Here is a 26,314-nt window from a genome sequence, read left to right on the forward strand (position 1 = left end):
AGAGGGAAAGACTCTGTTAGGATGAAATGGAACAATAAGGTCTTTAAGATAAGATGGAGCTGCTCATTAAGAACTTTGCATGCGAGAAGCAGGATTTAAATTTGATCCTGAATTTTCAAAGGGAGGGTTAATAAACAGAAGTTAATAGAGGAAAAAAAATAGGATAGGTTATTATGGTTTATGCATGCATGGACAAGTTTTTCAGCATCACTCTGAGACAAGATGTTCCTGATTATGAAGATGTTCTGTTGGTGAAACATGGTGCTTTTTATGTGAGGTAAAGGACATGTTGTTGTCATGAGGAGGCAGGACTGAGAACCATAGAGTGGACACAGAGATCAGACAGACGGAGTTAAAGAGAATTTATTTTAACAAAAAACTAACTCAAACCAGGGAAGAATGGGAAACTAAGCTTGTGGGGAAACACTAAACCAAAGTAAACTAAGCTAACAAAACCCACAAAAATGAAAAAAAAGGGAAACTGAACGAAACGGGCAGACAGGCTCGGGGAATCCAGGGTCTGGTGAGAGGAGCTGGAGCTGGCAAAGGCCGATGAAACACCGGAGCAGGGCCAGCGGCAGGCAAGGCAGGATCGGGCCGGTAAGAGTTCCGGCGATGCAGGACAGGCCTGAGGCAGCGGCTTGGGGAAAGTCGGCAGGTCGGGCACCAGCGGTAGAGCGAGGGACAGATCCAGAGGGAGAAAGAGGGAGTTGGGTAGAGGCTGGATCATGACATCTGTGGTCAAAAATAACTTCAAGGTTCCTCACAGTAGAACAGGAGGCCATCCAGAGCATCTATCTAGTGAGAAAGACACAAATGCAACACAACAATGGAGCACATGGAGGTGATGGTACACCTGCTGCTCCGTCTATGGCTTATTTGCCAAATCCCGTGAAGAGCAATGCGCACCGTCGCTGTTGCCAGTTTTTTTTTTTTTTTTTTTTTTTAAAGAATGGCGGGTTTGGTTTTGGTGAAGGAGTCGCTCTCATGTGTCATCACTCCCTGTCCAATCAGTGTCCTGCACTCTGTAGACGTCACATTATTGGCTCCACTCAGCTCGCTGGGAACCCCGGCCCAGTAGGAACTAAAATAGTAGCTGGTACCAGGAACTACATCCTAATGGAAAACCTCACAAACCCAGTAGAGTCGAGTAGAGTAGGTGCTGATGGAAAAGCGCCATTACATTCATTACAAGTTTGTCACATTCATCACCAGTCACACTTTCCACATCATGGTAGAAAACACACAAAAACTATTTCACCACTAACTATGTTGGGCTTGTGATGCTAGCTAGACGCAATTTGTTATTTAGAACTAATTTCCTACAATATTTAACAATATTTACTCAATTGTGCTTGGTTCTTTTAGGAATGGGGGAAATTAATCCTGTAAACTGGGCAGAATCCTGTCACTGCCTTCAGACACGTTCAAGTTTTGCAGAAATAGGAAGGCTTGTTGAGTTTCTGAGGCCCCAAAGACGTAAACTTAAACATCAGGACTGATCTGCTCTGGTTCTACTCTGCTGGTCTGTTACTGTGATGGAAGTGGCGTTGTGAAATAAGATGCAGTATTGGAATATAAAGGCAGACTTTGGAGAGAAACTGACACGTGAAATTAAAAATGCTGCAGTTAAATAATATGGATCTGTAAACTCTGTTGCTTTGGAAATAAGTAGGATTGATTATTCATAGTGACTTATAGCATTAAAATGAACACAGGCAGTAAAAGATGTGCTCAGAATTTACCGACTTTCTCTGTTCAGGACTACAGGGTGAACATATTTCTTCGCCAGAGATGGAATGACCCTCGTCTACGACTTCCTACCGACTTTAAAAGCGACGCGCTAACTGTCGATCCCAACATGTTCCAGTGTTTGTGGAAACCCGACCTCTTCTTTGCCAATGAAAAAAACGCAAACTTTCACGATGTTACACAGGACAACATTCTGCTGTTCATCTTCAGGAACGGAGACGTCTTGATCAGCATGAGGTATGACTTTATTCTGAATAAAATGACAATCAGTACACTGTTTGGTTTAGACCAGGGGTGTCCAACATGTGGCCCGTGGGCCAAAAGCGGTCCTCCAGAGGGTCCAATCCGGCCCTCAAAGTGTAAAAATTCCAGAGAAGTCATTAACTGCAGATTGTAAATTAGTAAAACTATAGATTTAAAATCATTTCTAGACCATGACAAGTTGTTTGGATCCAAAAGCAAAATACTAGATTGTTCATTGATCTTTTGTGTCTCATTATTGTAATATTTTCTCTTGTTTTTGTTAGTTTTTGTCTGACTTTTGTAGTTTGTTCGTGCTTTTGTCATTTTGTTTCTTGCTTCTGTCATTTTTTGTCCCTTTTTTGTTTTGTTTCACATTGTTTGTCTCATTTTGTGTCACTTTGTTTCTAACTTTTGTCATTTTGTGTCTCATTTTTGTAACAATTTTTTTTTTATCATTTTGATAAGTCATTGTTCTATTGTCATTTCATCTCTCCCTTTTGTAATATTTTGTATTGTTTTTTGGGTTTTTTTTTGTCATTTTTTGTCTGACTTTTTTCATTTGTCTCATGCTTTTGTTGCTTTGTTTCTCACATTTGTGGAATACGAATATTCGGATCTTAAAATAAATATTTGGATACCACCGTCATGACCGAATTTTCAAATATTCAGGTCCAGCCCTAAAACAAACACAACCGAGACGAAAAGGAAACACAAAATGAGAAAAATCAGAAACAAAATGACAAAAAAAGACAAATAACATGAAACAAAATAAAGGAGACAAAAATTAGACAAAAAAATTACACAAATACACAAACGAGACAAAAAAGGACAAAAGTGAGAAACAAAATGACAGAAAATAGACAACCCAAATGAGATGAAAAGGAAACAAAAAATGGCAAAAAAGATACACAAATAAGGAATAAAGCGAAGCACAAAATGACAGAATTAAGACAAAAAACACAAGCGAAACAAAAAGGAAACATAAAATGACAAGACCGTGAGACAAACGCCAAAAGTCAAACAAAAATGAGACAATAAACAAAAAAAAAGACCAAATATGACAAAAATGAGACACAAAAGAACAATGAACAATCTAGTATTTTATTTTAGGATCAAAACAACTTGTCATAGTCTAGAAATTATTTTAAATTTGTAGTTTTACTAATTTACAATCTGCAGTTAATGTCTTCTCTGGAATTTTTACACTTTGAGGGCCGGATTGGACCCTCTGGAGGACCGCTTTTGGCCCCCGGGCCGCATGGTAGTCACCCTTGAATTAGTTTTTTTGGTACATTTTGCCACAGAGTGCAGCAGAACTGGAGTGGTGCTGGGAAGGGTAGTTTAAATAAAAACCATTTAGATTCCATGGCTACAAATAACATTCATGAAATGTTGATTTGATCATTATCTTTGGACTTATCTTTGGGCCTTGACAGCTGCAGGGGTTCCTCACTAAAAGGCAATTTATTCAAGATAAATTTAAAATTCACTCATCATCATACTGTAATAGGGCTGCGTGTTTTCTCATGCATGTGTGTGTGTTTGTGTGTTTGCATATTTAGGCTGTCGGTGACGCTGTCTTGTCCCTTGGATCTTACACTCTTCCCAATGGACACACAACTGTGTAAGATGCAGCTGGAGAGCTGTGAGTACAAACACACACTCACAACAATCATTTTTATTTCCTATCAACTGTGGAACTGCTTCAATTTAGTGCTTATCAAAAATCCACTGAGACAGCAATTTACAACAAGCTTTTAGGAGTTAGTTTGACATTAAGCTATTTTATGTATGACTTTAAAAAAACACATTTAACCATGCATGCTAAAAATATGGAACTGAGCTGAAAAATAATGTGCAATATGCTTAATTTAAAGTAAATCCAAACTTTGAATAATGGAACTACATCTGCCCCAAGGAGTCGCACTCTGTATTTCTTAAATTATTGCGTATAACTTAAAATTCTTGAACTTCCAGGCTGTCTGACATCGGATTAACTGTGAAATGAGTCTTCAAGTTTAGTGTGTTGCTGTGGTTAAAGCTGTTAATACTGGAAATATAGATTAACAAGGTTTGTTTTTCTTTTAGTTGGCTATACCACCAGTGATCTTGTGTTCATGTGGCAGTCTGACCCCGTTCAAATGGATGAGATCGCTCTTCCACAGTTTGACATCAAACAAGAGGACATCAAATATGGAAACTGCACAAAGTACTACCAAGGAACAGGTTAGTAATCAATCATTTTATTTTATATTACACTTCACAGAAATATCTTGGAATCTCTGTAAGATTTTAAGGTATCTCTGGGTAGTGCTGGCATGTTGACACCCTGGACTACTGATCAGAAAGTTGGGCAAGCAACCATTGTTATGACCTTGATCAAAGTCCCTGTCCAACTGGAATTTCCCGTATTCACCAAAACCCAAATGACATCAGAGAAAGAATGCTCTGGTACGAACTTATCAGTCACACTGCAGAAATTGCATCTGTTGTTTGTACATTAATAACTGAGTTAGCTGGATCTGACACAAGTATGGATTTTTCACATTTTTTTTTTTTTTTACAAGCTGGGTTAAAATTACCCTAAATTGTTGTCAAATCCTTAAAGTGATATTTTATTTTTCTTATCAACAAAGCTTTTGAAAAGAACAATGTCAGTAAAATGATCATCTGCATGTAAAAACTTGATATATTTCCCTCTGCGCCATATGTCTTCATTGTTGTCCTCCACTGTTGTTTACCAGACTATTAAAACATTATTGCAGTGGGTGACAATTTGGTGATGTCACTTGGTGTAGTGTGATGTCAGAGTGTAATTTCTTGAATTGTTCAATGTATATAAGTGGGACCATTTACGATTTCCAGTTCCAGCCCCGTCCCTCTGCTAGCACAGCAGCAGCAGCATGGGATGTCTTCCCCTCTGAGCCTCCAGCCTGTATACCCAGTGCTTTCTCATGTTTCTTGCATGATGTTGTCTGTGTTCTTGTGGTCTTGTGGAAGACACTAAATATGCTCCTGTAGTGGTCTTCTGTACCATACAATTGATTGCTTTAGTTAAACAGTACATGGGCTGCACAGTGGCTTGGTGGTTAGCACTTTCGCCTTGCAGTTGAAAGATCTGGGCCTGGGATCTTTCTGCATGGAGTTTGCATGTTCAATTCAATTCAGTTCAATTCAATTCAATTCAATTCAATTTTAATTCTATAGCGCCAATTACAGTCAAATTGTCTCGAGACGCTTTACAGAACCCATATGCCTGAACCCCAGAGCAGCCCTAAGGAGACAGTGGCAGGAAAACACCCTTTTAACAGGGAAAAAAACCTCGAGCAGAACCCGGCTCTAATGTGGGGGAACCCATCTGCTGCTGGCCGGGTGGGTTGAGAGGGACAGAAGAGGTAGAAAGGTAGAGATAGAGGGGTAGAGATAGAGGGATAGAGGTAGAGGGATAGAGATGGAGGGGTAGAGGTAGAGGGGGAGGGATGGGAGAAGAGGAGGGTGGGGAACAAGGAACATATAACACACAGTTGGATACATGTATGATAAGCTAGATGATAATACAAAATACAAGCTAACATTGAAATTGATTCATAGTTTACTGTTATGATGTATGGCTCTGGCATTAAATATACTACATATATAGCTGGTAGTAAAATTCAAACAGTATGTAGATGAGCATATCAAGTAAAGTGAGGGTGATGCAGAGTAGATTGGTGGAATTGGGCAGCTGGAAGCCAGCTGATCCCTTTAGGGTCCCCCAGTCAGCCCTAACTATAAGCTTTGTCAAAAAGGAATGTTTTAAGCCTGGTCTTAAAAATAGAGAGGGTGTCCGCCTCCCAAACCCAAACTGGGAGCTGGTTCCACAGGAGAGGTGCCTGATAACTGAAGGCTCTGCCTCCCATTCTACTTTTAGAGATTCTAGGAACAACAAGTAAGCCTGCAGTCTGAGAGCGAAGAGTTCTGCTAGGATAATATGGTACTATCAGGTCTTTAAGATATGATGGAGATTGGTTGTTAAGAGCTTTATATGTCAGAAGAAGGATTTTGAATTCTATTCTAGATTTAACAGGGAGCCAATGAAGAGAAACCAATATAGGAGAAATATGATCTCTCTTGCTAACTCCCGTCAGTACTCTGGCTGCAGCGTTTTGGATCAGCTGTAGATGTTTCAGAGAGCTATTGGGACAACCTGATAATAAGGAATTACAGTAGTCAAGCCTAGAAGTAACAAATGCATGGACTAGTTTTTCTGCATCACTCTGAGACAGGATGTTCCTGATTTTCACAATATTTCTCAGGTGGAAAAAGGAAGTCCTACAGATTTGTTTTATGTGCGAGTTAAAGGACATGTCCTGGTCAAAGATAACACCGAGGTTCCTCACAGTAGTACTGGAGGCCAATGTAATGCCATCCAGAGTAACTATATGCTTTGAAAGCAATTTTCTAAGATGTTTGGGGCCAAATACAATGACTTCAGTCTTGTCTGAATTTAGTAGTAGGAAATTATAGGTCATCCAGATCTTTATGTCCTCCCTGAGCATGCTTGGGTTCTCCAGCTTCTTTCCACAGTCCAAAAACATGCTGAGGTTAATTGGTGATTCTAAATAGTCTGTAGGTGTGAATGTGACTGAGCTTGTTTGTTTCTATGTGTAGCCCTGTGATAGACTGTGATGTATAGATGATGGATGGATGGACAAACAGTACATTATCTTCTGTAAATGGTTCCAGAAACTACTGCGTGATCCTCATTGTGGCTTCTCTGTTTGTTTCTAGGGTACTACACCTGCGTTGAGGTGATTTTTACATTACGAAGGCAGGTTGGTTTCTACATGATGGGAGTTTATGCTCCGACTCTGTTGATTGTAGTTCTGTCCTGGTTATCATTCTGGATCAATCCTGATGCCTCAGCTGCAAGGGTGCCACTGGGTGAGTACCACAATTACACATTTCATATGTTGTGTATAAATTAATTAACACTTGAGTATACAATATTCAGATGTTTCCAGACATTATATACACCCTTTAACCTATATAGATAGTATGTGCACCACACTGAGCAGAATTTTGTAATTAAGATAACATTTTTAAAGCCAATTTTCAAGAGCAGGCATACACCTCAATGGTTTCCATTCTGTCATGTGTCTATACATATCACTCTGCCCTTCACACTAGTTTGTTCTTGCGTCTCGTGAAAAGAACAGCAAACGTCATTGCTATGTCTTAACTTGGACACTTCATTCATCAGCCCCTCCAATAAGGGAACGCTCAAATCAGCTCCAGATTTCCTCCACCTTGACCAGCGTAATTCACCGCAAGGCCCATCAGACGAGGGAATTGGTTTCAGAGACGTCATTCATTCATTCATACACCTGACTTCAATTAGATTTCCTCTCTCCACTCTCCAACACCATCAGGACTCCTCATATGATCATCACTCCTCCTCACAACCTGCGATTCTCCCCTTGGGGAAGACCAAGACATAAGTTCTGCCTCCTCAACTCCTGCTTGCTCCATCATTGATGTCTGAAGCAAGCGAGCCTCTAAAGAAGCAGACTCATTCTCTCGCCACATCCGGACATACTGGTTCCACACTCCAGTGATATCCCTCCTTATGAAACCTTCGACCACACCATCGTAGGTCTTCAGAGAGCTTGAAGTGAAAGGCTTCACCTGCCACATCACTACTAGCTGCTATTCTGCAAGGCTTCCCTCTCCTATACCTTTACCTCAAGGCACTGACATAAAGAAAAGCCAGTGCTTCGGTTATGAGGACAAATTATCTGCAACAATTTTAACTTAGCTAACTGCAGCATGTCTCCATGACTAGTATAAATAATATGACTAGTTTCCCCTTCCATCAACGTCTTAGAATGGAAACATGCACTCCAAAATCTCTTTTGGCCTTGCAATGCTAGTTTCTCCAACTTCCATCTCAAGCCATCTCCTGCTATTATTTCTGGCACCGGGATGCCACGTTCTCTCACACGTATCATCCACATAACAATCTTCTTCTCTCATGCCACCGCTGAGATTAAAGACTACCATCTACAATGCCATTTTTGTGTTGTCCACATCAGTCATCAGTCTTCTGCTTCTATTCCTAACACAGGGATGACAGTGTAAGTAACCTCTACCCCCAGGGTAAGAACCCTCTGCTTACAGCCACCAGGATTCTAGATACCAGCACACTCACTCTTTCTCTAACTGTAGTCACTCGCAAGCTGCTCGCTCTCCCAACTCAACAAAACATGGCTAAGTCACTTCCCCTAACTTATTTCTGTTACACCTCCCATCAACATCCCAGCAATGGAACATGTACTCAGAAATCACCCAGCCACGGATTTGCTCATTTTCACAATAAGCACCTTCAGACAGTTTCTAATCACGAGTTATCTCACTTTCTGGATGCCACTTTCCCTTGCTTCAACCCACCATTTCAACAATCTTCTGCTCTCATCCTGGCACCAGGATGCCAGTCTCACTAAACTCCGTCTCACACTTCAACAATCCATGACTCACAATTCTGGCACTAGGACGCCACTTTCTCTGCCCATTCTTCTATCTCAACAGTCTCTCACCTCCATCTCCAGTTCCTCTTTCTTCTATTCTCTCCTTTCAGCATTTCAACACTTCCATGACAGGCACTGGGACACCAGTCTCCCACTGTCCCATTACAGCACTCACTGCTCTCTCTCGTAGGGTTTTTGAACTTTGCCGTGCAGATCATTCCTTAAGGTTGCTCCTTTATCCCTCATCTGCTGTCACTTACTTCCTCCACTCAATCTCTTCTCAACACATTCATCTTCGACAGCTTAATGCCCTCATCACCTAGCCCTGATGTCTTCTATTTTTGCATATTTCTCACACTTAAATGTTCCAGATCATCAAACTACTTTTAATATTGGACAGAGATAACCCACAGAACACCAAATGCAGTTTTTCAATGAAATAAATTTGTTAAAGATTTATTAAAAACCTATATCGCCCCTGTCAAAAGTAATTTAACCCCTAAATCAAAAAACTGGTTGGGCCACAAGCCAGATTTTGTGTTTTTTGGTTGTTGGTTTGGTTTTGTTTAGTTTTTGTGTCATCTTTTCCAGATTTCAGCCTACTGCAGCTTTCAGGTGGTATTCACTGTCATTGATTAGCAGCATTTTGAAAGAGGCACTGGCACTCGATGTTCATCATGAAACAGCTTCTTATTCCAAGACTAGACCATTTTTACCATTTTTACAGCAGCCAGTTTGATATGTCATAGTCGGAAATGAAAAGCTGTGTTAATGATGAATACAGTCAACCTACTCTTCCTGCCATTGTACCTACTCCTGCACTTATTAGACCTAATGTTAATTCATGTTAATTCCATCTGTGCATTTCCATTTAAAATGTCTGGCATAAAAAAGATCTATTGAAGATGGCTACTGTAACTACCACAGAACAAACCCAGCGTATAACAGGTTTCCTATTTAAACCATGCAAAAATATTAAATTCTTATAAAAGACAGACTCAACTAAGAATGTTTCAAAATTTTCCAGAAATGTGTTTTAACAGTATTAACCCATTTGTCACACTTAAATGTTTCATCAAACAAATTTTAATATGAGACAGAGATAACCCAAGAAAACACAATCAGGCTGTTTAAATGAAGATTTCACTTTCTGAAAGTAAAATGCTGTCCAGCCCCGCATTGCCCTATGTGAAAAAGTATTTTCCCCATTAGCTACCATTCCACCAAATGACCAAATTCCTTTGGCAGTTGAGATCAGTGTCACCAACCACCCCCACATATGATTACTGCCAGGCTTGTGGAATCTAAATATAATTTAAATAGCACCTGTCTGACATTGTGAAGGAGCTAAAGGGTCTCAAAAGCAGCACACGATGTCATGATCTAAAGAGATTCAAGAAAAGATGTAAAAGATGCAAAAGAAAGTGATTGATGTTTAAAGTCCATCTACGTGATTCCAAAATATTGATCCATGGGAGAGTTGTAAGACGCAAACCAACATAAAGGCTCATTTGGTATTTGCAAAAAAACAAAAAAGAAATGGACCAATGAGTCAAAGGTGCGACTTTTTGGAAGAAATGGGTCCTGTTCCATCTGGCATGAAGCTACTTCTGAATTCCACAAGAAGAACTTGATACCAACAGTGAAACATGGTGGTGGTAGTGTGATGGTTTGAGTTCCTGGACAACATGTCATAACTGATGGAGCCATGAATTCTGCTCTCTATCAGAAAATCCTCCTGGAGAATATCCACCATCAGTTCATGAACTAAAGCTCAAGGGCATATAGGTTGTGCAGCATAACAATGACTCAAAGCATATAAACAAGTCCACCTCTGAATGGCTCAAAAAGAACAAAATTAAGGTTTTGAAGTGACTGATTCAAACTCAGATGCTGTGACAAAACCTTAGAAGGGCAGTTTGGAATCTAAAACCATCTCGTGGCTGAATTACAACTATTCTGCAGAGGAAAGTGGGCTAACATTCCTCTATGGTGGTGGAAAAGACTGATTACAAGCTCGAACAAACATTTAACTGCAGATGTTGCTGCCAAGGGTGGCCCTACCAGTTATGACTTTTATGAAGGTTTACTTTTTTACAGGGATGATATAGATTTTCAATAAATCTTCAATAAATCATCATTGAAAAACTGCATTTTGTGTTGTGTAGATTATCTCTGTGTAACATAAAATAAATATAAGTATTAGTTTGATTATCTGGAACATTTGAGTGTGAAAAATATGCAGAAACAGAAGACATCAGGAAGGGGGCAAATACTTTTTCACAGCATTAGTATGGGACAGGAAAGAGGGAAGGGGAGGAAAAAGTAGCATAGATGAGATAGACTACACTTTATCATATCACACGTTACATTAATGTGTTTTCCTGTTCTTTTCCAGGTATTTTATCAGTACTCTCTCTGTCCAGTGAGAGTATGTCCTTGGCTTCAGAGCTACCAAAGGTTTCCTACGTAAAAGCCATCGATATCTGGCTCATTGCCTGTCTGCTTTTTGGGTTTTCATCCTTGGTGGAATATGCCGTGGTGCAGGTCAGTTATAAAATGTGCTGTACATGCAGCTGCATGTATACATCCATCCATTTTCTATACGCTGCTTTACCCTCTGTAGACTCACAGATGGGGGCTGGAGTCTATCCCAGCTGACTTAAGGCAAAGCCAGGGTGCAAATGTCAGGATGGCATGGGCCTTTCATTCAGGAGCCAACAAGGTCATGTGACATAGACATGTGGCTATGTCACATGACCTACATGAACTTGGCAGACATTTTGTCCCTCGACAGAATCTTCAACTTATCGTAGTTGAGGGGTATTTGTGTCCCTATGATCTTTGGAGCTATGTTATCAGGGAAAATAGCCCCTGGTAGGGTTTCCAAAGACAATTTGGTCACAGGAGAGGGGCCAAAAAGTGATTCAAAGAGCCTCTGTGACTTGCTGTAAATCTACTTTTAAGACTTCACCAAGAAAAGGAAGACCAGAACCCCCCACTGAGCCAAGCCTGGGAGGGGAACTCGGTAGCAAGAGTCTGGTGAGCGAGTCTTACCCCATTGGACTTGGCCAGGACAGCCCAAAGGAGCAATGGAGTCACTACCTGGTGGGCCCAGTACCCACTAGAATAGGCATAAGGGTTGGGCACGACTCACCCGTATCCATGGCAGAGTCATTGAGAAGCACATTAATTGTAAAATATGTCAGTAACAAAACAAACTGTGTATCACTGCCATTTACCTATTAATTAGAAATAATCTCAAACAAGAAGCCCATGAAAATAGTCCCTAAAAAACGTAAGTCAAATGCTTTTAGAGCTTCATGAGTTAATTTCTTAAACATGCAAATACAATTCGTAAATACCTTCAATCATTACAGATTTGAAATATCACTGAACATCAGACATGGTTTTGGGTTTGTGGTTTCTCAAATGGTCTCCCACCAAATTTACTGGAATGTACCTGGCAATAAACTGTTGTTCTCCTTAGTACATATCCATATTTCATGCTACAAAAAAAATAAATAAATAAAAAATCAGGCTGGAGATGGATGATTTGAGATGTAATAAACTATAAGTGATTGCATGGGTATTCACCCCCTTCAAGTCAACATTTAGTCATGCATCGTAGGCCTCAATTACAGCACTAAGCCCTTGTAGATTGGTCTTAATTAGCCTTGCACATTTGCACACTGCAATTTTACCTCATTCTTCAATTTTTGTAACCATCCCCTAAATTATGTTTTCCACTGTCCTCTCCATAAAGTTGTTTGGAGAGTTCTTTTGTCTTTTGTTAATGACAGTAGTACCTGTTACGGGGGAGCTGGAGAACCCAAGCGCAGACACAGAGAAAACTGGCAGACAAGTGAATAAATGAAAGTTTTATTTAACCAGATAACTAAACCAATACATAAATGGAGAACTGAACTAGGGGGACAGAACAAAACCAAACTACTCTAAACTCTACAAACCAACACTATGAATACAAAAAACGGAAGTCTACAAAGCTAAACTGCATCAACAAAACTAAGCTTAGGAGGGGTACTCACAAGATGGTGGAAAATGAACACAGAGGAGGAAAACAGGCTGAGGGAATCCAGGGGCAGATGGAGATGAGACAAGACAAACAGGCTGGAGACAGAAGTAAGGCTGGTGAGAATCAGGGAGAAGATCAGAGTCCATGTGGGGTAATCCAGGGGGGAAAACGAAATCCAAAAGTGGGGATGTGAGTCTTTATGATCCGGCGGAGAGTATGTGAATGAACAAGGCTTAAATAGTGAACAGGTGATATTGTGGGCAGGTGAGCTGATTACGGCAATGTGAGTCACCTGCAGTAATCAGCTGAGTGTAAACAGGTGAAGCAGGGAGAGCAAGAGGGCGAGTGATAGGAAGCGAGAGACAGGAGGGAGAATGAAGGAGAGAAACAGGAGCTGGAGCAGGGATCATGACAGGACCGATTCATTGGACCTTCCAGATACAGGTGTCTTTAAACTATATTGACTGAACTCAAATAATCTCCATTTCATTAATTGTGGGACTTCTAGCACCAAGCAGCTAAGATTGTGTAAAAGAAGCTGAAACCTAATGTCAGTCTAATCTCAAATAGGATTGAGAATGTTATATTGGATGATGGTGACAGCAATCTAGACTTTGGTGTTACACAATTTGTTATTTGTAAGAAACCTTGGAGTGACCTACAATAGCTTCTCAAAATTTGACCGACAGATCAGTTTAGTTGTCAAAAGCACCTTTTTTTCAGAGAAACTTCTACTAACCAAGGTAAAGGCCTATCCCTTCCTTTATTCCCATTTGGCTGGAATATTTAAACTCTTTGTATGTGGAACAGTCGTCTCTTTAGCATCTGCTGCTAACTGGTAAAAAAAAAAAAAAAAAAAGCGTGATCACATAACACCAGTACTGGCCTCCCTCCACTGGCATTCTGTCCATTTCAGGATTGATTTCCACATTTTATTGTTTGTTTTCAAGGTCTAAATTTGATTGACACCACCTTTTTTTAATCAGAAGTCTTACACTTACAGCACTGAGGTCAACCTACCAGATGCTGTTGGACATTCCAAGATCTAAACACAAAAATGGAGATGGTCAAGTCATTGCAATAGCTGCTCCTAATCTCTAGAACAGTTTACCTTTTCATATAAAAACTGTATACTAGAAACTTACTGCTGACAACCTGCCTCTTCATCTTTCATTGTACCGTATCCTTTAATTTCTCTTTTAGTCACTGTGTTCTACATTTGTTTTTTGAATTTAAAAATATCTCCTGGGGAATTTCTGAATATGTCCGTATAAGATCACCAATGCATAGCCTAAATGTGAATCATCCATTTTTAATAGGTTGGCATTACGCTCCTCATACACTTGCATGTTTAATAAGCAAAGTGTCTTGTTTTGCACACATTTAAAGAATATATATTTCTGAAAATGCCTGTGATTTGACCAACCATTTAAACTCAAGCTGCTTAATTTGAGGTTGTGGAAGTGTCCCGAGCTCTATAGTGGAAGAGCAATTTGCCATTGGGCTTGTTTTTGTTGGTTTTTCCTTGAATTTGTCAACAGTCTGTCTGTGTGCAAATAAGGGTCTGTTTCAAAATTCATTAAAATTCTCACTCTCTCTTTGCCTTTCTCTCATTTCTCCCTCTCTCTTTCATTCATGCTGCACAGGTGATACTGAACAGTCCCAAACTCATCGAGGAGGAGAAAGCCAAAATGGCCACGAAGGAAAAAGCTTTAAAGGAGAAAGAAGGAAAAAAGCCTTCGAGTAAAACTAACAATACGGTCAACGGAACAGGTGGAACGCCCATGCATGTCAACACTCTGCAGGTGAATGCAACTTGTCAAATGGACTAGTGCCATCTATGAATAGATTATTGTCACTTAAAGCACTTTTCCACTAGCATCAGCTCGGCTTAATTCGACTCGGTTTAGGTCGTTTTCCATTACAACTGAGTACCACCTCATCGTGGGTAGAGTCGTCATAGCACGGCGGCGCTGCCACTCTGAGTTAGCATTGATGGCTAACTAGCTAGCTTATTGTCTGTATACAGGAGACAACGATGTTACTTTCAAAATATACTTGTTTGTTCAAAGTGAGCTTGCCACCAATGGGATAAGTAACGTAAAATTTCTTGAAGTCACAAAACACTCAATGGTTTTGGTGAAGGAGTCGTCCTCATGTGTCGTCACTCCCTGTCCAATCAGTGGCCTGCACTCTGCAGACGTCACATTATCAGCTCCACTCAGGTCCCTTGGAACCCCGGCCCAGTAGGAACTAAAATAGTAGCTGACACCAGGTACTACATCCTAATGGAAAACCTCACAAACCCAGTAGAGTTGAGCCGAGTCGAGCCAAGTAGGTGCTAGTGGAAAAGCGCCATTACATTCTTCGAAATAACCATCACTTGCGTCCTTGAAGATAAATAAAACAGTGGCACTGCACTTGTGCCCCAGCAAGACTTCTTAATCAGGCACTGTTTAGCACGGCTGGTTTTCTTCTTTCATATTTTGTTTTGAAGTAATTCCAAAATTCCATGAGTGACAAAAAAAATCTGGAATTAAATGACAGTCAACCTCTGTCTTTTACCAGGTGGTCGAAACTCGCTGTAAGAAAGTTTGCACCTCCAAGTCAGACCTTCGCTCCAACGACTTCAGCATCGTGGGATCTTTACCTCGAGACTTTGAACTTTCCAACTTTGACTGTTACGGCAAACCAGTTGAAGTTACGGGCGCCCTCAAGTCCCAAAACAAAGCCAACAAGAAACCCCCGCCACCCAAACCTGTCATACCTGCTGCTGCTAAACGGATTGATCTCTATGCAAGAGCCCTCTTCCCCTTCTCCTTTCTCTTCTTCAACGTCGTCTACTGGTCAGTCTATCTGTAAGAAGGGTAGCAGTAAGGTGAAAATAAAATAATTTGTATGCTGATGAGGACTGGTAGAATCAACTTAGCTGCATAGATTGATGTGGTCCTTGGGAGTCACTGTAAATTGCCATATTGACAAAACTTTGCGGCTGTCCACGTTAAGCCAAGCATTAAGAAGGCACTGCATGTGTGTCTGATACAGGACATAGTGCTTATTGCAACCTAAACCATACTGAGGTGAAACTAAAACCTCTACGCTGTGCATTAGAAATAAATGCTTTTTGTTGAGTGTGAAACTACTGGTAACACTTTATGTTAAAGGTATGGAATAATGCGAACTACTAAACATGGCTTTTATATCCGCTCCCAGTTGCTTCAGAGAATCAACATCGAATAATCAGACTAGAAGGTTTATCGCTCTTTCACTCAAAGAAAGTTGCTTTGATGCTGACAGAGAGCTGATCTAAACCAGCTACTCATATATGAATTTGTGTAGACGCTAATATAACGATGACAAGTGTCTGATTTTCCAGCTTGCACAACAATTACTGTAAAAAAAAACAAGAGAAAACGGGATCCGAGACTCACTGCAGTAGTACACCAGAAGGAAATTAAGCAGCTTTCACACAGAACCCATTCATTTTAATTGCTGGTGCCGCACAACAACTTCATGCCGCTGTGCCGAGCAAAGCGCAACAATTGCCGTGGTCAAACTTTACCTCCTGCGTGTTTTTACATGTGACTTTGCAGCCAATAGAAACATGACATCTTGCCTGCATGGAGGGCAAAGTGGAGAAAAAGCCGGTACTGTGTGTCTGAATTCATTGAATTATATGACACCACCTTTAGATTGGATCGAGACTTGGGGAGGAAGATGGATGGATGGATGGATGGATGGATGGATGGATGAATGATGGATAGATAGATGATGATTAGTTCCATTAACATTAAAGGTTAGTATATACTCTGAAAAAACTTGCTGTACAATACTGTAAAATAAAAAAAACACTTCTAATTTTAAAATCAATGGAAACACTAATTGTATTAAAAGTCAATAAGCAGTATTTTTGCCTTTCAAGGCATCGTGATTTAAATTGATTTTGACAAATGGTACGAAAACAGTTGTTGTAAACTACATAAGGTACAATCACATTGGTCCTACTGTGATTATGACTGAGACCCCCAACCGACCACTCAGTGATGAGTTACACAGTCTGATGTGGGACTAAGGAGTTCTTCTTTAGCTAGCTTTTATACTAGCAAGCCTAGTGCTAACGTTTGCTACTTAGTATGGGAGAAAAACACATTCATTGTTAAAGAGTTTGCAGCAAACTGAAAGCTTCTTGCTTGAGAGGACGGTGATGTTGCTTCGCTGGACGTTTAGAAAAGTCCTCCTATTTTGGACCCTAATCCGAGACTCCCAAGGAGCTGTGTGAAAGCTGCTTTTACTATGGTGTTTTCTCCAAGTCTTAAATACATTTCTACCTGTTCTGAGTGGAAGGCATACCATCATAAAGAGAAATGAGGCTAATGAATTGTACAAATTAGAATATCTAGTCATGCTTTCAAACAATCTCTTCTCTTAATGTTGACCACGGCCACTGACATGAAAAGTAAAAGTAGTAGTTGTAAGACTCTTGAGTCCACTTCCAATCAAACTTTGTGTCCCAACCAGTTTTACTGACAGCCTAAATAAACCATAGCTAGGAGGATCGGTTCAGAAGACTGAAGAAAAAACAGTGAAAAAGATGTCCAAAGTCTACCTTTTTTCCTGTTTTTTTGACATTCAACAGCAGCTTACCAAAACATTCTTACCATTTTAGTAACTGATATGATGGAGCTTCTCTGGCAGTTGCGCAAATTAATCAATAGCTCAAAAACGTTCATCGTGTCTTCTTTAGTTTCTGATTCTTTTGTTCAGACATTAGGTGAATGGATAGATGTTATTTACCTTGCTTGACAGTTTTGACGAATACTCTCGCCTTCCTCAGAAGCGTCTCACTGACAGCGTGACGTGTCAGCCGGCAGATTAATCAATGTTGATGGATTAATGAGCGTTTGTGCACAGATGTATGTTCATCAGTACCTCCTACCATAAAGTGTTACACAGCTTACTCAGCTCAGTCAATAACTACTAGATGTTTTGTCCTTTTTAAAGCATTCCAGCACATAGAGATATAATCCTGACGCTGGGATGTTCTAACTAACTGCTAGAGCATCTCTGGTCTTATACTACAGTCTTAACCTGCTAAACACTGTTAAGCACCAGCTAAGCTTGGCTGCTAGCTGCTGAAGCTGCTGAGTTTGCTATGCTCTTTCTTGGAATATATTGCTATGATTAATATTTCATACTTGCCTCCCCAGCATGGTAAAGCCTATAGTGAATTATTTTCAAAAAAAAGTTCAATAAAAACTTTCCTTTCTTAAGAATGTGTGGATTTTCACTTTTTATTAAACAGACCTGAGGAAAACTTATCTTCCTAATTTGAATACCTAAGGAAACAGAAGGAACTACATAGCTATGTTTAATTATCCTGATGTCTTCTATTTTTGAATATTTCCCACACTTAAATGTTCCAGATCAACAAACTAATTTTGATGTCAGACAGAGATGACCCACGGAACATCAAATGTAGTTTTTAAATGAAATGAATGTATTAAAAATTTATTGAAAACCCATATAATTGCTCCCCTGAACCTTTTACATCACCATGGAGGAATTCTGGTCCACTTTTCTATGTAGAATAGTTTTCATTTAGACCACATAAGATGTGTTTGATCATAAACTGCCCTTTTAAAGTCTTGCCACAGCATGTCAGTTGGTTTGAAGTCTTAATTTTGTTCTTTTTAAGCCATTCAGAGGTGGACTTGTGTGTTCCATCATTTAGGACAAGTCATCCAGGTCCTGTGGAAGCAAAGCAGTCCCAAACCATCATACTACCACCCCCAGTTTCACTGTTGGTATCATGTTCTTCTTGTGGAATTCAGTATTAGCTTTACACCAGATGTAATGGCACATCTTCCAAAGAATTCCACCTTTGATATTGTTTGCCAGCCGAGCCTTTACGATCTTTTTGGTCAGAAGTGGTTTGCCCTTTGCAACCCTCCCAAGGATGCCATGTTTGCTCAGAGTCTTCCTTATTGTGGAATCATGTAGATCAGGGGTGGCCAACATGCGGCCCGCGGGCCAAAAGCGGTCCTCCAGAGGGTCCAATCTGGCCCTCAAAGTGTAAAAATTCCAGAAAAGACATTTGCTGTAGATTGTAAATTAGTAAAACTATGAATTTAAAATCATTTCTAGACCATGACAAATTGTTTGGATCATAAAGTAAAATACTAGATTGTTCATTGTTCTTTTGTTGTATTCTCGTTTTTGTCGTTTTGTGTTTCCTTTTTGTTTTGCTTGTATTGTCTATTTTTTTGTCATTTTCTTTCTCGCTTTTTAAATTTTTTTTGTCTAATTTTTGCCGTTTGTCCATTTTTTTGTCACTTTCTAACTTCTTTGTCTTGTTTCATGTCATTTGTCTCATTTTTTGTCACTTTGTTTCTCACTTTTGTCATTTTTCGTCTCATGTTTATAACATTTTGTCTTGTTTTTGGTTGTTTTTTGTCATTTTGATCATAAATCATTGTTTTGTTGTCATTTTGTGTCTCATTTTTTTATTGCTTGCATCATTTGTCTTTTTTTTGTAGATTTTTTAGTGGATTTTAAGGTTATTTTATTAGTTTTTAAATGTCTTAACGGCCTTGCGCCTTCTTATTTATCTGATCTCCTTTTGACATATCGACCCTCGTGGATCCTGAGGTCCTCTGGCAGTGGCCTTTTATCCAAACCACAAGCCAGGACAAAAACCCACGGTGAGGCGGCATTTAGCCACTATGGCACCCGCCTGTGGAACAGCCTGCTGGAGAACCTCAGGACTGCAGAGACCATCGATATTTTTAAAAGCAGGTTAAAGACTCACCTTTTTAATCAGGCTTTTAACTAACCTCTTAAATCTTTATGTTCTTATCATTTTGTATTTATTTTCTTATGTATTTTTACTTTTTTAACCTTTCACCTTTTTACTTATGTTATAGGTCTTTTATTCTATCTTGTAGTTTTATATTTTTAGTTATTTAACTCCAGTGTTTCCTCAGGGGGTCCTCCACACTGGAGGCTGTATCTAGTCTCCCACTGGGGGTGCTGTCCATGGGTCCCTTCGGCCCGGCTGGTTGGGGGGGCTCCCCACCTGGGTGTGGGGGTCCCCTTGTCTATTGGGGTCTGTGGGTCTGGGTGCCAGCGCCCCCAGTGGTCATGGCCTGCGACTCCTCCCAGTGTGGACGACCTCAATTGGAGGCGTTTTCCACAATCGTTAGTGCCATGCCATGTCTCCCTACTGTCAGTGGTGGGAGTGTGTGTCTGTGGGCGTGTGTGTGTCTGTGTATGTATGTGTGTGTGTGGGTGTGGACGTGTGGACGTGTGGACGTGTGTGTGCTTCTGCAGTTGTGTGCATATATGTATATATGGAGGGAGGGAGGGATGGGTTTTCTTGTTTTTAATGTTTTTATTGTTGTAAAGCACTTTGTGTTGCATTTTTAACTGTATGAAAAGTGCTCTATAAATAAAGTTTGATTTTGATTTTTTTTAATTTTGATTTTGATTTTTTGTAGCTTTATTTCTTAATTTTGTATCTCGTTTTTGTAACATGTCTTCTTTTTGGTTGTTTTTATCATTTTGATCATAAATCATTGTTATTTTGTTGTTTTGTGTCTCAGTTTTGTAATATTTTGTCTTGTTTTTGTTGGTCTTCGTCTGACTTTTGTTGTTTGTTCATGTTTTTGTCATTTTGTTTCTGGTTTTTGTTGTTTTGTGTTTCCTTTTTGTCTTGCTTGTGTTGTTACTCCGCCAAGGAACGGGCGGAGTTATGTGACGATCAGCATACATTTGTCTGTGAATCTGTCTGTCTGTCTGTGTGAAACATTACTGAAAAACGGAGCAACAGATTTGGATGAAATTTTCAGCGAAGGTCAGAAATGACACATTTTGGCAGTGATGCAGCTTATAGTCTGGATCTACAGCTTTGTTAAAGATTTCACATTGGGAGATATAGCAGCCGGCACGGCGTCGCTGTAACCATGATGTGAACACTGTGTCAGTTACCTGCTGATGATCACATGATTGCGATCCTACTACAAATTGACTGTGATTTATCAGCTGGAAATCATACAAGGAACAAATGATTAAAGTGTGGGCTGTTTCTGAGTCCCATCAATTCCTGCCACCTGCTACATATTTAGGTCACGCAATGTAGCAAACCCCAGCCAGACACGTTAAGTTCAGCCGTCAGCCTTATTTTGAACACAAATTCACCTTTCTGTCCTTCACTCATTCCTTCACAGTAAGAGCTTGTCTCCATTCCAGCTAGGAGCTTCTAAGTTTAGACACTTCCTTTGCTAGACAGCAACAGCTGGAACCGTTGTCTTTCATCTTTATTTGAATTTTCTGACTTTTCGCAGCGTCTTCGTCGTGTCAAGAAAACGCTTCTTAGATAAACACTTCCTGTGCCGCTCAAATGGTGACAAAATAAAAGCCCGCAACATTAAAAATATGTCTTCAAAATATAAGCATGGAAGGAACGGTTATTTTAACAGTAGCAAAACAAAGGTTTGCCAAAAGTGTCGAACTGATCAACAGACTTTTATAAGAGTAATTTACACGCAATTTGGTATAAATAGATAACATGCACATGTATAACACATGCCAGTGCTCAGCGCAAGGTCATTTTTTATTAAAGATTTCATCCGTCGGAAATGATGCGTCAAATGAGCAGCCTTGTACTGCGCTTTCTGAATGCTTTTCTAGTTTGTCTATTTTTTTGTTGTTTTGTTTCTCACTTTTGTCATTTTTTTGTCTAATTTTTGTCATTTGTCCATTTTTTGTGGCTTTCTAACTTTTTTGTCTAATTTTTTGTCCCTTTTTGTTTTGTTTCATGTCATTTGTCTCATTTTTTGTCATTTTGTTTCTTGCTATTGTGTCTTATTTTTGTAATATTTTGTCTTGTTTTTGTTGTTTTTTTGTCATTTTTGTCTGACTTTTGTCATTTGTCTCATGCTTTTGTTGTTTTGTTTCTCATTTTTGTTGTTTTGTGTTTCCTTTTTTCTCGCTTACATCGTTTGTCAATTTTTATATCGCTTTGTGTCTTGCTTGTCATTTTGTGTGTCGTTTTTGTAATATTTTGACTTATTTTTGTTGGGTTTTTTTGTCTGACAAAAATGGCTTTTGCACTAAAACAAAGGGAAAAATTTGGAATTGTTGTTATTTATAGTTTATTACTCTGTGATTTTACTGGTCCAGCCCACTTGAGATTAAATTAGGCTGAATGTGGAACCTGGACTAAAATGAGTTTGACACCACTGAGGTAGACGGACCTTAACTGAGGCCAGTGAAGTCTGCAGATCTTTGATTTTTATGCAGGTTCTTTTGTGACGTCCTGGATGAGATGTGGATGTGCTTTTGAAGAATTTTTGGTAGGCCGGCCACACTTGGGAAGGTTCACCAATGTTTCTCCATTTGTGGATAATGTCTCTCACTGTGGTTCTTTGGAGTGTCAGAGTCTTAACAATGGCATTGAAACCCTCTAGACTGACATATGTCAATTACTTTGATACCCTTTAGCTACATCACAATGCCAGACAGGTTCCATTTAGTGATGCTTAGATTCAACAAGCCTGGCAGCAATCATGTGGTTGGGGTTGGTGAAATTGAACTGCTGAATGAATTTAGTCATTTGGTAGATTCGAAGTTATTTACTCTTTCTTATAGTACAATATGGGGCTGGACAACATTTTACCTTCAATAAATAAAAACATTTAAAAACTGCATTTTGTGTTTTCTTGGGTTATTTTTGTCTTATGTTAAAATTAATTTGATCTTGTCTGAAACATTTAAGGTTGACAAATATGCAAAAATACAAGATATGTGTAAGGTGTAAATACTTATTCATTGCACTGTATAGGAGTTCTTTTTACTCCCTTTCAAAGATGTGTCAATCACTTTTATAATAGCCTCTAATCTTGTGTTTTGAGTTTACTGGATTTAGATTATGTTTTTATCAGTCCCTCCAGGATTTCGCGGGTGTTTTTCGAGATTGTTGCATCCTAAAATATCTGAATTCGTGGCAGCTTTTCCCAAAAAAATTGCGATGTAAGTTGCGATGTTTTAAGCCTATTTGTTGCGATGAAATTGCGGGAGACAGTGACAATTGCTAAAAAGTTGCATTTTTTCAGCTTTTAGAGCATGTTTCAACATTTGAATTGACAATATTTATTCCTAAACTAATTCTTTAACGTGCTCCAACCCATTTCCACAAGCTGGCACATCACGGGGGGAAATTAGCAGCAGCCAGATACTGGTTAACAGGAAGTGGTTGGTAGGTTTAAGGCACTAAATGATCATTTACCATTGAATGAATCACATATCTGGATCTTCAAACCATAAACAAGGAAGTGAATTCAGTGACATACGTGCGTTACATTTGCGCTGGGGACTGCTATGATTGGTGGAACTCAAGGGAGACAGGCCAAAATTGAGGAAAAGTTGTGGTGATTGGACAAAATCCCAAGGTCGCGCAGAATTCGCAGAGATTGGTTGAATTTGCGTGAATTGGTGTGATCGCAACATCTGAAATTCATTGAGGGACTGTTTCATGGTCTCTGACGATACAATGTCTAAAATGCTTCCTGTGTTGGTTGTAAACATATTGCAGCTGGCTAGATGTGCCTCAGCTGGTAGAGCAGGTTGTCCACTAATTGCAAGGTTGGCAATTCTCAAAGGTTGAGGAAAAATGCAGGCACAGTAGGTGTTGTGGAAGTTCAGTGAGGTTGAGAGACTGAGGAACACTGGAGACTCGGATGACTTAAGTTGTGCGTAAGGTTTACTGACTTCAGGAGAAGTGACACCAACAGAGCAGCAGTTCCCGTCAGCAACGCCAGCACTTTTCCTTCACTGTAGCGATGTTGGTAGAGAGAGTGTAACTCCACTCATGATGAGGTAGTACTCAGTGGAATGGAAAACCACCTGAACCAAGTCAAGTCGAGTCGGTGCTAGTGGAAAAGCACCAATACAAAAGAGTGAATCTAAGCACAGGAGACCAACATTATCACAGAGCACCTTACTGGACATACCACAGCAGCAGGCAGAACAATCTGGTAGAGGGGATCTTACAAGTAGGGGTAGGTACACTGCAGGTGATGCTAATTGGAGCTCCACAAATCAAAGGTGTATCCTCACTAGCCCTTCGATATCCATGGTGTATCCATCTCATACTTTAAGAGCAGCTGTAGATCTGTACAGATGGGTAATGACGCTGATGTTGTTATTGGTGGCTTCATTGCAATGGATCCCAGTGTTACTTTCTGTCCTCACCTCCCAGAGCACCCAATCCACCCATCGGATGTGCTCCTCATTTCAGTCACCTAACCCACACACCCACTTTACCCAATTCTCCAGTTAGCCCCAATGTCTTTATGTCTTGCCATCAGCCTTCATTGTATCAGTTTAGATTGTTATTGTTCTGCTCTTGCTGCCTGCATACCTGTACGCCAGCATTTTTCATTTTTTACCATTAGTTTTAATAAAAGCACTACCTATCTAATGTGCATTTTGCTCCTCCTTTCTGGTCTCACTGTATGAATCGTGACACTTTCTTATCCAAAGACCCGCCACAAGCAAAGATAACTCTTTCCAGTTTCTGACAGTGAAAGCAAGATTTTAGGCAAATGGAATTGAAACACTTCATCTGTCAGCATTCTTTTGTCATCCAGAGGACTGGAGTCTATCCCAGCTGACTGAGAGTGAAGGCAGGGGACACCTGGACAGGTAACAGTCCACCACAGAGCACTGAGTCATGTATTTCAGCAACAGTCATCCAAAAACATCACAGAGGGTTTGTGTGCAGAAATCACCTCTCCTCAACTATTTTGCTCTACAATTTTAAATCTATTAGGCTTCAAAAGAAAATCTCCATAATAATATAGTTTCTTCTATCTATCTAGATGTTCTTACATTGCAGTCATCCTCAGTTGTTTCCTGGTGATTTAAGCATTTGAATTTGACATTAAATACTTTCTATTGCTATGCTCTGTGGAAGAATGAGGACCCCAATGCAGGACATTCTAGCTTTTTTCTGATCTTTTCTCATTTTCAACAAGTTTTATGTCAATTTGGATCGTTTATCATGATTTTGGATCAGTTTTGTGTCTTTAGGATAATTTTCGAGTCATTTAGGACAAATTTCATGTCATTCTGGAATAATTTTCTGTAATCATGGATCATTTTCAAGTCCATCCATCCATCCATCCATTATCTATACACCGCTTAATCCTCACTAGGGTCGCGGGGGGGGCTGGAGCCTATCCCAGCTGACTTGGGCGAAGGCAGGGGACACCCTAGACAGGTCGCCAGTCTGTCGCAGGGCTACACATATAGACAAACAAGCACTCTCACATTCACACCTACGGGCAATTTAGAATAATCAATTAACCTCAGCATATTTTTGGACTGTGGGAGGAAGCCGGAGTACCCGGAGAGAACCCACGCATGCACAGGGAGAACATGCAAACTCCATGCAGAAAGATCCCGGGAAAGCCGGGACGCGAACCAGGGACCTTCTTGCTGCAAGGCGAAAGTGCTAACCACTACGCCACTGTGCAGCCCCATTTTCAAGTCATTCGGAACAATTTTTGAGGCATTTTGGACTATTTTTGAGCCATTTTCAAAAAGTTTTATATCAGCTTGGATCTTTTCTCGTCGTTTTGGATGATTTTTGTGTCTTTCAACAAGTTTCAAGTCAATTAGGACAAATTTCATGTCACTGAACTAATTTTCTGTAATTATGGATCATTTTCAAGTCATTCTGAACAATTTTTGAGCCATTTTGGACAATTTTCGAGTATTTTTGGACAATTTTCTTGTCAATTTCAACAAGTTTTATGTCAGGTTGGATCTTTTCTCGTCATTCTGGATCATTTTTGTGTTTTTGGGATATTTTAGAGTAATTTAGGACAAATTTCATGTCATTCTGGACTAATTTTCCGTATTTTAACAGTCATGTTGTGTGATTGTACATAAATGCTACAGAATATTAGACTGCCTGTTAACCCTACAGTGTATTCCTGAACTGCAACTTCTCGTAGCCTTATTTCGGTCCCAGAGACGCAGCTTTACGTTCATCTGTCGGCTCTTCTCGGTTCTCTTCGTGCTTCTTCGCCATTTCCAGGCAATCCGAGGCGCGCGCTCCCAGCTCTAGCTCTCGCAGCAGCTGTGGCACGCGCATCACCGGAGACAGGACCAGGCATCTGCAGAGCTCGAGACGTTTCTCAGCAAAAAAATAAAAATTAAAAAAAAAAAAGAAATAACAACCGGGGAATGACGCCATGAGCTCTCACCACCGGGAGTGATCGAGGCGATGCTTTACCGAGGCGTGAGGAGCCCAAATCCGACCATGAAGCTGCTGTTCGCGGTGACGCTCCTTTGGTGCGAGGCGCTGTGCGGATCTCCGAGCGTCCAGATCGGTAGGACTGTTTTTTGTTTTTTTTTAATCGTTCTCATCTTGAACCTATCATTCCCATTCCTCCGTGTATTTAAAGCACCCTTTTTGCACCTTCATCCCCCCCCGTGTCTCCTCCTCATCTCCACCGGGGCCCTCTAAACCACCCCTGTCCTCCTTCTGCTGCTGTCAGGAGAAGAGGCCTCCTGACTGCTGCTGTTGCTGCAGTGTTCTCATTGTGTCAACAGCTTTTTTATTTGTGCATGTATAGGCGAGCTTCTTCCCGGAGATGCTGTGTGTAGTGAGTGTGTGTGTTTGAGTGTGTGTGTGCACATGCATGTTTTTATTTTCTTGGTGTTTTTGGCACACAGGCAGGTAGGCAGGTGAATCCAACATCATTCCCAT

At 40.2% G+C, this 26,314-nt stretch overlaps 2 protein-coding genes across 5 annotated transcripts in view; both read left to right on the forward strand.

The window, feature by feature from the left end:
* The window catches only part of LOC111570659 (glycine receptor subunit beta-like), a 34,630-nt gene extending 16,820 nt beyond the window's left edge, over positions 1-17,810 (forward strand). Inside the window, exons 5-11 of the mRNA XM_023273548.3 lie at positions 1,763-1,989; positions 3,558-3,640; positions 4,084-4,221; positions 6,766-6,918; positions 10,900-11,048; positions 14,184-14,342; positions 15,106-17,810. Coding sequence (XP_023129316.2) covers positions 1,763-1,989; positions 3,558-3,640; positions 4,084-4,221; positions 6,766-6,918; positions 10,900-11,048; positions 14,184-14,342; positions 15,106-15,399 — 1,203 coding nt within the window. The 3' untranslated portion in view covers positions 15,400-17,810. The remainder of the gene's footprint in view (positions 1-1,762; positions 1,990-3,557; positions 3,641-4,083; positions 4,222-6,765; positions 6,919-10,899; positions 11,049-14,183; positions 14,343-15,105) is intronic.
* Positions 17,811-25,656: 7,846 nt separating this feature from the next.
* The window catches only part of LOC111570676 (glutamate receptor 2-like), a 78,908-nt gene continuing 78,250 nt past the window's right edge, over positions 25,657-26,314 (forward strand). For 2 of the 4 annotated variants that reach the window (XM_023273567.3, XM_035949632.2), the window contains exon 1: positions 25,657-25,934. In XM_023273567.3, coding sequence (XP_023129335.2) covers positions 25,829-25,934 — 106 coding nt within the window. In that variant the 5' untranslated portion in view covers positions 25,657-25,828. The remainder of the gene's footprint in view (positions 25,935-26,314) is intronic. The other 2 variants (XM_023273566.3, XM_023273565.3) reach the window with 1 other exon arrangement.

The sequence above is a fragment of the Amphiprion ocellaris genome, chromosome 4 (genome assembly GCF_022539595.1).
Source record: "Amphiprion ocellaris isolate individual 3 ecotype Okinawa chromosome 4, ASM2253959v1, whole genome shotgun sequence".
In the NCBI taxonomy this organism is placed as follows: domain Eukaryota; kingdom Metazoa; phylum Chordata; class Actinopteri; family Pomacentridae; genus Amphiprion; species Amphiprion ocellaris.